Source organism: Chrysochloris asiatica, unplaced genomic scaffold (genome assembly GCF_000296735.1).
Source record: "Chrysochloris asiatica unplaced genomic scaffold, ChrAsi1.0 scaffold00129, whole genome shotgun sequence".
NCBI classification, from domain to species: Eukaryota; Metazoa; Chordata; class Mammalia; order Afrosoricida; family Chrysochloridae; genus Chrysochloris; species Chrysochloris asiatica.
Window position 1 is genome coordinate 5,814,548 of NW_006408647.1, and position 11,283 is coordinate 5,825,830.

Sequence of the window (11,283 nt, forward strand, 5' to 3'; positions counted from 1 at the left end):
ATGATCTCTGAATTCTGGTGGGATATATTCAAGGTCATATTTTGGCTCTTGTGGACTTGTTTTCATTTTCTTCAGCTTCAGTTTGAATTTTCATATGAGCAACTGATGGTCTGTTCCACAATCTGCCCCTGGCCTTGTTTTGACTGATGATATGGAGCTTTTCCATCGTCTCTTTCCGAAGATGTAGTCAATTTGATTTCTATGTATTCCATATGGTGAGGTCCATGTGTATGGTGGTGGTGGTGGTGGTTATGTGCCGTGGAGTCGGTTCCGACTCTTAGAGACCCTGTACAGGGTTTCTGAGGCTGTAAATCTTTACAGAAACAGAAGTCTCATCTTTCTCCCGTGGAACAGCTGGTAGTTTCAAACTGCTGACCTTGAGATTGGCAGCCCGATTTGTAACTACTACGCTGCCAGAGCTCCTTGTGTACAATTGTCTCTTATGCTGTCTAAAGAAGGTATTTGAAATGAACAAATCATTGATTTTGCAGAATTCTACCATGCGATCTCCAGCACCATTTCTATCACCAAGGCCATATTTTCCAACTACTGATTCTTCTCTTTACTCGCAACCTTTGCATTCCAGTCACCAGTAATGATCAATACATCTCGATTGTATGTTTGATCAATTTCAGATTGAAGAAGTTGATAGAATTCTTCTATTTCATCCTCACTGGCTTTAATGGTTGGTGCATAAGTTTGAAAAATAGTGGTATTAACTGGTCTTCCTTGTAGGCGCATGGATATTATCCTATCACAGTGTTGTACTTCGTTACTGATCTGGATATGTTCTTTTTGACAGTGAATGCAACACCATTCCTCTTCAATTTGTCATTCCTGGCATAGTAAACCATGTGGTTTTCAGATTCAGAATGGCCTGTACCAGTCCATTTCAGCTCACTAATGCCTAAGATATCGATGTTTATGCGTTCCATTTCATTTTTGACAACTTCCAATTTTCCCATATTCATACTTCGTACTTCCCATGTTCTGATTTTCAGTGGATGTTTACAGCTGTTTCTCTTCATTTTGAGTTGTGTCCTATCAGAAATGAAGGTCCTATGGGATTTTCTCCCACAAGCTTTACTCCATTCGTGTCATCATGCTCAACTCTACTTTGAGGAGGCAGCTCTTCCCCAGTCGCATTTTGAGTGCCTTCCAACCTGAGGAGCTCATTTTCCGGCACTATATCTGAAAGTGTTTCTCTGCTATTCATAAGGTTTTCAGTGACTAAATATTTGAAAGTAGTTCGTCACTCCTTCTTCTAGTCTGTCTTCGTCTAGAAGCTCATCTGAAACCTGTCCACCATGGGTGACCCTGCTGGTATGTAAAATACCGGTGGCATAGCTTTCAGAATCACAGAAACTCACATGCCACCACAGTATGACAAACTGACAGATGAGTGGTGGTTGATAGAATTGAATCGGGTGGGGGGAGAGAAAGCATTTGAGTTGAACAGTACTTCGTCACTTTTTAAATGTTTTCATTCCTGTGTAGCCGGACATGGTCTAAATGTTTACGTACATTCTTCTCCATAATTAACAAATCTAGCTGTTACCATTTTGGAATTACTTTTCTCAATTTGTTGGTTTTAAGAGATAAATGGTTTTCCAGTGGGCATTTTTATTATTTTGCAGAATACTGGATTGGTCGTAATTTTTCCATGAGAAACCCTATAAGTTGTATGAACTTTGACTACCCTAACATGTCCTGTGGAATTGTGATAGTGAAATGGCATTTGCATTTATGTGCCCCATGTATTACATCCTGGGTGTCTTAATAGATGCCTCCATGTATGTTGCCTTATCCCTTTCTTGTGGCAGCCTGTACAGGGACAGATCTCATCGTTGTTTGAGGAATGAGAAAACATCAGAAGCTTGCTCGGGGCCATATGGCCGGTGAGCGGCGGTCTCAGATTTGAACCTGGTTCTGCTTGTGTTGATTCACTACAATAGTTAACATTTATTGTGCCCTCACTGTGCCAAGTCCTTTACGTACATTTTCTTCTTTCATTTTCTCAACACAGTTTACGAGGTACAGTGACTTTTATAGATGAGGAAACTGGAGTGTTTGGTATTTACAAATAACTTGTACAAAGTAATAAATGATGGAGCCAGAGTTCAAACTCAGCCTGGGAGAGTCTGCCCTCTGAGCCCAGGCTCTTACCCAACAGTGCATACTTACACACACTCATACACAGAGCTGGAAGACTGGAAATGCTGGGGTTGAAAAAGTAAGGGAATCATGCACTGATCTTGCCACCTCACTTTTACCTTGTCATCTCAAGGTAAACCTACCATCTTTAATGTGAAAGAACTTCAGTTGAGAAATGTATGGGTGATTTGAATAAGGAATTTTGGAGGTGGGTAATACGACAGGCCTATCTAGTTTGTCATTGTCTTGAAGCATTTCCAGGAAATGGACTTTCAAGGTTCTCTTTTAAGACTACTTCATACTACCCTTAAGAATATGTCTTTAATTTTTCCAGTCATAAGTAGTACTAAGGATCTAGTGGGTATGACCTGAACCGGGAGACCCACCCTTACCGTAAGGATACATAATAAAACATGTGGAAGGTGAAAACCTATCAGAGAAGGAAAATTTACATGTTTCCCACTAAAACAAGCAATAGAGAAGTAGTAAACCGCAAGGTTTACCTGTCCAAGGTGGGCAACTTGTGATACTCAAGAATCACGTTAATGTTCAGCTCTCAAAGGTTTCACTGGATAGCCTCACAAAGGAGACACAAAGAGTGTACTAGTAAGGGAAACCAACAGCAGCACATATGAACCAAAAATTCCCCTGGGACAATTTATTAATAATTACAGGTCTGTCTCAGAGTCACCTTGAAATCACCCAAGTCTGGTTTAACAGATGATGGCTTATCTATCGTACCCTGAACAAGGAGCCGCGCATTCTCGGGCAGTGCCTGGCTGACCCTGCCCCACATAGCCTTGACACCTCTTTCCTTTCCCCAGACCCTGTGAGTCGTCTTTTTGCCTCAGAGCTTTGTGGTGGGGGACTGACTAGTCCTGACTGATGCCACTAAGGGCTAGTTTCACCACCTAAACAAGATTCACTGCTGACCTTCCTAACTACATTATCATTCCTCCCCCCTCACATACTGGCTAATAACTGCTGCTAAGGAATAGAAGCTGTGCTTTGTATGTTCAATATTAGAATTAAGTTAACATCACAGTTAACGTCTGCCTTTTGTATCCTACCATTCTGCTTCCACTGTGTATGTGTTCAGTGCTGTCGAGTCGGTTCCCACTCACAGCCACCCTGGAGAGGGTTTCCAAGGGGCAGCTGGTGAGTTTGAACTGCCGACCTTGTGGTTGAAACCGACCTTGTGGTCCTGTGCATAAATCTACAGTGCCACATCAGGACTGCAGAACAGGTCACTAGGGTCTACTGTCTCAGCGGCAGGTGTTGTGTTCTAGGTCTAGGCCAGCTCCATCAGATAAAGGTGATATTAACTAGTGATGAGAGAGGAAGGGATGAGAGGAAGGAAGGAAGAAGAGCAAGGAATGATCATGTAATAGTACCCAAGGAGCTCTGGTAGTGTAGTAGTTACGAATCCGGGTGCTAACCCCAGGGTCAGCAGTTTGAAACTAACAGCTGTTCCGCGGGAGAAAGATGAGGCTTTCAGCTCTGGTAAAGATTTACAGCCTCAAAAATCCAGTAAACCCTGTACAGGATCGCTATGAGTCGGAACCGACTCCACAGCACATAACAACAACAACAACAAGGAGCTCTGGTAGTGTTGTTGGTAGAGCTCTCGGAACCGACTCATAGCGACCCCATGCCCAGCAAAACGAAACAATGTCCAATCCTGGGCCAACCTCACTATCGCCGCCACACTTGAGTCCATCAATGATGCCACCTGGCCAATCCATCTCATTAGGGGTCTTCCTCTTTTTCTCTGACCCTCCATCTTACCCAGCATGACATCCTTCTCCAGCGACTATTCTCTCCAGACAATATGTCCAAAGTATGAGAGATGAAGCTTAGTCATCTTGGCCTCCAAGGAGCACTCTGGCTGCACTTCTTCCAAACATATTGGTTCTTTTGGCAATCCATGGCACTTTCAGTATTCTCCTCCAACACCACAACTCAAAGGCATCAATTCTTCTACAATCTTCCTTATTCACCGTCCACCTTTCGCATCCATATGAGGTTATTGAAAATACCATGGCTTGAGTCAGGCGCACCTTAGTCCTCAAGTTGACATCTCTGCTCTTCAATACTTTAAAAAGTTCCTGTGAAGCAGATTTGCCCAATGCAATATGTCGTCTGATCTCTTGACTGCTGCTTCTGCGACTGTTGATAGTTGATCCAAGAAGAATGAAGTCCTTGACAACTTCAATCTTTTCTCCATTGATAAGAATGTTGTTTATTGGTCCAGTGGTGAGGATTTTTGTTTTCTTGACATTGAGATGCAATCCATATCGAAGGCTGTGCTCCTTGATCTTCATAAGTAAATGTTTCAAGTCCTCTTCACTTTCAGAAAACAAGGTTGTATCATCTGCATATCGCAGGTTGTTAATGAGTCTTCCTCCAATCCTGATGCCACGTTTTTCTTCATAGAACCCAGCTTCTCATATTATTTGCTCAGCATACAGGTTGAGTAAGTATGGTGAAAGAACACAACCTTGTCGCACACCTTTCCCAATTTTAAAACATTCAGTGTTCCCACGCTCTGTTTGATCAACTGCTTCTTGGTCCAGGTACAGATTTCTCAGAAGTACAATTAAGTGTTCAGGAATACTCATATTTCACAATGTTGTCCATATCTTGTCATGAGCCACACAATCGAAAGCCTTCGCGTAGTCAATAAAGCATAGGTAAACATCTTTCTGGTATTCTCTGCTTTCAGCCAAGATCCATCGGACATCAGCAATGATACCTCTCATTCCACGGCCTCTTCTGAATTCAGCTTGAACCTCTGGAAGTTCTCTGTCAATGTATGATTGTAGCAAAACTTTACTCACTTGAGATATCAAAGAGATTGTCCGATGATTTCCGTGTAGTGCTTACGAATCTGGTTGCTAACCTCAAGGTCGGCAGTTCGAAACTACCAGATGTTCCATGGGAGAAAGATGAGGCTTTCTCCTCCTGTAAAAATTTACACCCTCAGAAACCCTGTGAAGGGTCGCTATGAGTCGTAACTGACTCCATGGTGTTTCAAAATAACAACAAAGGAGACCTGGTGGCACTGTGGGCTAGGGATTGGCCTGGCAGTTCAAATTCACCAGCCACTCCATGGGAGAAAGATGAGGCTATATATTCCTGTAAAGACTTACAGACTCAGAAACCTTACATGGGATCACTGTGAGTCAGCATCAGTGTGATGGCAGTGAGTTTGAGGCGGAAGGTATGCTGGAGAGAGCATGTTTAGGGCTCCAAAGCTATTTGTGAAGGAGCTCTGGTTAGACCAATAATTTCATGGTCAGCAGTTTGAAACTACCAGCTGTTCTGCAGTAGAAAGATGAGGCTTTCTGCTCCCTTGAAGATTTACAGCCTCGGAAACCCTACACAAAGTCGCTATGAGTCGGAACTTACTCCATGGCATAACCAGGCACCACCATTAGTTGGGTGGAGTCGTGGTGTGGCTCTATAGGGTAAGCATTGGACTGTGAACCACAAGGTTGGCAGTTCAAACTCACCAGCTGCTTCTTGGAAACCTTATACAGGGTTACTGTGAGTCAGAACCGAGTCGAAGCCACTAACAACAATATTGGCTGGGGGGCCCTAGGCCAATTATTTGATGTCAGGTGGCCTCAGTTTCCTCATCCATAAACAGGAAGTATGCAGAGCTTTGTGATGGATACAAGAAATGCCTGGTGCAGCAGTGTTCAGTGGACTTGGACTTCCCTCCTACACAGACAAGTCCATTTTGAAAAGATCAGGGCTGTGATAGACACGGAGCCAGAAACAATGGTGCTGGCTCAGCTCTGCCAATCCTTGTGTGACCCCTATGTCAGTCCCATCTAAAATCACAGGGTCATACTCATGCTTGTTTCCCACTCTAGGAGTTTGTGCTTTTCATCCTTCATGTACCCATGTGACATTGTGCAAGAGAAGAGTTCACGCCCTGAAACAACAGGTTTTTGTCAGTTTTCCCCAAGGCAGAAAAATTTGAGGCAATTGGCATGAGGCCTGTGTGGTGTGTTGTGAGGCAATTTTTGCAATTAAAATCTAGATGTCTGTTTTCACCTCTGACAAAACTGATCTCTAATGTCCTCTCCTCAAATTTGAGGTCATCACTAAAAATGTTCTAAGGTTTTTGCTCCTTGTGTTTGAGAGTGGAAGGCAAGCTGAGGCAGGAGGAGACGGAATGGTCTTTTACTCCAAGTCCCTTCTGTGGGTTTCTTACCAATTCTACTAGAATTGGTAATACATGATACCAAGAGGAGGCTGCAACTTTCTTCCTGGGGACCTGCTTTGCTGCCCAGTTGGCTTGGGGGCTAGAGCTGACAGAGTACCCCCTGTACCCATGGCAGAGGTCAGGCCTCCTTCATTCCAGGCCTTCCTTGTCCACCTCAGGGCACAGATGGGCTTCTTTTCTTGCTGCCTCTTGCTAGGGGGGCAACCTTTAAGAAGAAGCCATCCCCCTTTCCCTTTCTTCATGCCTTTTGAGTCTAGAAGCCCCAGTACCTCAAACTCAGTGTACTTTGTCTCCCAGAAACAGGACCTCTCTTGACACCTTTAGAGTTCCCTTTACTGCTTTGGCTCTTAATAAGTACCTCTTCCCATTTGGGTCCCTGGCTCTCTTTGGTGGTCACAGGGTGCCAGTCAGCCCATTTCAGTTCTGAGCAACCCTATGTGACAGAGAACCACCACATAGGGTTTTGCCTGATACCATTTTTACTGAAGCGGCTTGCCAGGTTTTTCTCTCGCCAAACTACCGGGTTGGTTCAAACCAGTAACCTTTCAATTAGCAGCCGAGTTCTTGGCCCTCTTGCCACCTGGGTACTTTTATTAGTGGTGTATTCTGTCAAGATTGTGATTTTGGTCCGAAAGAGCTTCTAAGGTTTCAGCGGAGTGGGAGGAGACAGGGAGGGAGGGTCTTGTGCTGGTGTCAGAGATCCTATACAAATGACCCGTGAGGTGACGCCCACTCATAGGCCGGGCAGAGGAGCCCCAGTCTTAACATATGTAGGCTGGGCTGAGCCGCACTCCTTTGAAGCAGAGCCGCAGCCCAGCAGTAATTGCTGGCTTTGATTGCACCGACTCTGGTGGATGGGGCTTTGCCGGGGCTCGCCTGGCCTGGCAGCACTTCAGCCGCAGACCCCCAGTGAGGCCTTAGATGTGGGAAGTCTCCAGTCTCCGGAGCCTCATGCTTGTGGTTTCTTGAAAAGAATCTTGATTTGACCTGTTTTATATCTGTAAAGCAACCCTGTAAGGCCCCCATATCTCCCTTTGGAAGAGGAGTTGGGCTACCTTGAGGATCCGGTATTGTAAAGGAGCAACCAGGGGCACACTGTTGCCTTGTTTGATAGCTAACCACTATATATATGTGCCAATGATTTACATGCTGGTTACTCTGGTAGGAGAGTGTCCCCATAACAGGATTACTGTAAGAGGACAACATAAAATCACTGGGTAAAAGGCAGGGAAAATGGGAGACTGTTTGAAGAAATAGCTTTATTAGGAGGTGGCAGCATTTGTTCCCTGAAGTCTGCAGGTTGTCCTGTGGTAAAATGGGCCATCTTGTCTGCTTATATGTAGTTGTGCTAAACTCCTGAAGGAAGGAGAAGGAGCTTGTGGGTAGGACGAGGGGGGTAGGAAGAGTGTGAAATGCTGGCCGCTGGGGATGGACGCACCAGCCCTGTCTGACTGAGCTCCCCCACATCAGTATCAGTGTAAGTGCCTGGCCCCTGTGACCTCCTGGCCATCCCTCCCAGGAAGCTGAATGCTGTCACATAGCACTGAGAGAAAGAGCAACCTGGAGCAACCCTTTGACAACCAGTGATGAGATATTACCATGGAAATGAAAATCTGTGGGGTGCCCTCCCCACCCTTTCCAGCCTCTGTGCTAGAGTGCTGCTCCCCTCTCCTTGGAAAAATTGGGGCCTTCATAGCTCTTTGATTCTTCTGTGCTAAGAAGTGACACCTTTCTTACGTAAAAAACAAAAACCACAGCTCATGCCGTACTACACGTTTTCCAGTTAATTCTGCAGAAGACAAGGAATTGAAATTGTCTTTGAAAACCTCTGTATAGCTGTTACAGTCCATACCATTCATTTTTTGGTACAACACTGGTTGTAATTACAATAACGATAGCTAACATGTACTCAGGCCTTACTACCTGCCTACATTAGTCCTCAGAGTGGCCCATGGGATCGGTTTCACCACTATTCCCATTTCACCCTATTCTGGGGTTGCTATGAGTGGACTGACTTGACTGCACTGAACAACTGTGAAAAGTACTTCCTAGGTGGTAATTCTCTATGCAAAATTTTGTTTTCATGATTTCACCCTTTCAAAGCTTTCTTTTAATTCTCATCCAATTTCTCTTTTCAATCACTCAAGTGAAAAGCATAAAGGAATCCACTTTTTATTCAGAATTAAACTTTCAAAGATTTCTCTTAGTAGCAAGGACACCAAAAGCAAAAGCTGTGAGCAGAGTCCAATCTGCTGGAGCTGGCGAGGCATTCCGTAGAGGGGGCTTCCTCCAGCCCCTCCACAGCTAAAGGGAGGCTGTCATTCTAGGCTCTGCCTAGGGTGGTAGGGGGTGTGCCCAGAGGCAAAGCTCTCCTGCCTAAAGGAACCCAACTTTGCAATGCATTCCCTTTGGGTTATTTTAGCCTCAACTTGTTAACAATGTTATATTGTATTTTTCATCTACTTTAGAAGCTTTAGAGACTTGATAATTCTTTTTTTTTTTTTTTTTTTCCAATTCCATTACCTTTGGGTTATTTTAGCCTCAACTTGTTAACAATGTTATATTGTATTTTTCATCTACTTTAGAAGCTTTAGAGACTTGATAATTCTTTTTTTTTTTTTTTTTTTTCCAATTCCATTATCATCACCAATATTTAGTAACATTTACTTAAAAGGACACAGTGGTTGAAACATATAGCAATAGTTGTGAGCATGCAGCAGGACCGGGCATTGTTTCGTTGTTATGTGTTGGGTTGCTGTGAGTTGGAACCAACTCAACAGTACTTAACAGCATTACCAGGCTAATGTCAGAGATCTAAGTTAAGTAGGAAAAAAAAGTCTTGAGAACTCTAAGATCTTAACCAAAGCTGGAGAGGCTTCAGCTGTGTGAGTGAACAGAGCAAGCGTATCACGGTGGTATCAGTGGAGGTCTGCAGTGCCCTGGGTCATTGGAACCTGTGACAGTCCCAGCATACAGTGGCTACCCACAGTGGACTGAAGAGACCAAGCACTTTGGTCTGACACAGATCTTTTCATGTTTGACCATTTCTATTGGTATTTTAAAAAATACTTTTTTCTTTTTTTGTATCATGACCCCCTAAGTATCAAATGCATTTCACATCATAATCCTGTGGTCCTTGAACCAAATTGTACAAGGTATTCTGAGGATTTGGGGCTATCCTAGAGCAATCTGTTACAGCCATCTACCAAATCAGAGTGGATTCATTAAATTCAGAGACCTTAATACATGTGCTATGAGCAATAGAGGTAAAACTATTCAGCGGTGTATGGCAAATTCATATTAATAGCATTTCATTTGTTCTTTCCTGAGGTGGAAAACGAAACTCATTCCCAACGTGCAAAGCCAAGGCAGCAACCCCGGGACCTCTTCTGGAGATGGAAGCTTGTTGAAAACCTAGACTGTCTCCACAGCTATTATAGTCGGCCCCCACGGGGAAATGACACCAACTTCATCCCGAGGTCACTGCTTAGAGACACTGATCCATAGACAATCACTGCCAAACCCCCTTTCGTCTCCTGCAAGAGCCAAGTTCCAAAATCAAACACGAAAAAGGTTTTTAAAAAGTAAATTAGAAAGCACACAAGAATGCTAGCAGGCCCTAGGTCAGCTGAGAAGCTGCCCTCCCCCATCTCTGCCGGGAACTTCTCAGAGCATCTTGCAACCATACCTGTAACATTTTGGCAAGGACAGTAACTTGGCTGCGTTTGCCTGCTGTCAGCAACTGGAGCCATCCACCAGCACGTCAGTCAGCATCCCAGCAGAGGAATTTGTGGAAGAGTTCCCTCTTTGTTTCTGTCCTCCTTTTTCTTTCACTTCCTTTCTCCAAAAGCTTTATTTAACAGTGCAAAAGGATCAATCTTTATGTTTGCTTCTTGTTTTTTAAACTTGAATGAATTTTGCTTCGATTTACACTTTTTTCATTTTCAATTTGTTGTACATTTTGCTAGCTATGAGCATTTAAGTAAGATTCAAAGATTCAGAAACATTTTCAAGAAAAATGAAATTAAAAGAAGCCCTCTTTTTCTGAGAGATCCCTTGTCCCATAAGTGGCTTCTCTGTGAAGTTTCTGTAACAAGATAGTGGCCTCTCTGTCTTTGTAAGGCATTCCTAGAGCTGAATCAATGGAACAGCCAAATCCACTCTGGTGGTAGCAATGACAGTTCTATTTTACTTTATTTTTCTTCTGGTTTCTTTCTCTTTCTTTCTTTCTTTTTTTTAAAGGCAAACCTTAACAGATACTTCCAGCCGACCAGTTTGCAGTGAATTTTCATATCTTTAATTCTCACCCCCTTATTGTAAAAAGCCCAGCACTTGAATTGTTATTACTTTAAATGTTCTGTATTTGTATCTGTTTTTATTAGCCAATTAGTGGGATTTTATGCCAGTTGTTAAAATAAGCATCGATATACCCATTTTTTTTTTTAATAGCAAGGCACAGCCTCTGCCCCAAACTGTCATCTAACATTGTCATTCCAGATGGAGTTAAACGTGCTGAGCATTTTTTAAAAGAAGCTTTGTAATAAAACATTAAAAAAAAAAAAAAAAAAGTGTCATTTTATTAAGGCGGAATTCCAGACCATCTAAAATTGGGTTGTTGCTGTTAAGTGCCATCGATTCAGTTCTGACCCATAGCGACCCGGAACAAGGTTTCCGAAGCTGTAAATCTTCACAGGAACAGAAAGCCTCATCGTTCTCCCGCAGAGCAGCTGGTAGTTTCCAACTGCTGACTTGGTGGTTCACGGCCCGACTGGTAATCACTAAGCTACCATTTAGTAGTGGGGTACTAAGTGCACAGACCAAGGCCAGCCCTGAATGGCTGTACCTGAGCACTCTGTCAGAGGAGCCCAGCTGGTGCCTTGCCCAGAAAAGCA

The 11,283-nt window shown here is 43.6% G+C and overlaps 1 protein-coding gene across 4 annotated transcripts in view; it reads left to right on the top strand.

The window, feature by feature from the left end:
- The window catches only part of LEF1 (lymphoid enhancer-binding factor 1), a 153,997-nt gene extending 143,048 nt beyond the window's left edge, over positions 1-10,949 (top strand). For all 4 annotated transcript variants that reach the window (XM_006869321.1, XM_006869323.1, XM_006869322.1 and 1 more), the window contains one exon: positions 9,722-10,949. Coding sequence is in view for 1 of the 4 variants with exons in the window: in XM_006869322.1 (XP_006869384.1) it covers positions 9,722-9,801 (80 nt within the window). In the remaining 3 variants the exon portion in view is untranslated. The remainder of the gene's footprint in view (positions 1-9,721) is intronic.
- The last annotated feature ends 334 nt before the right edge of the window (positions 10,950-11,283 follow it).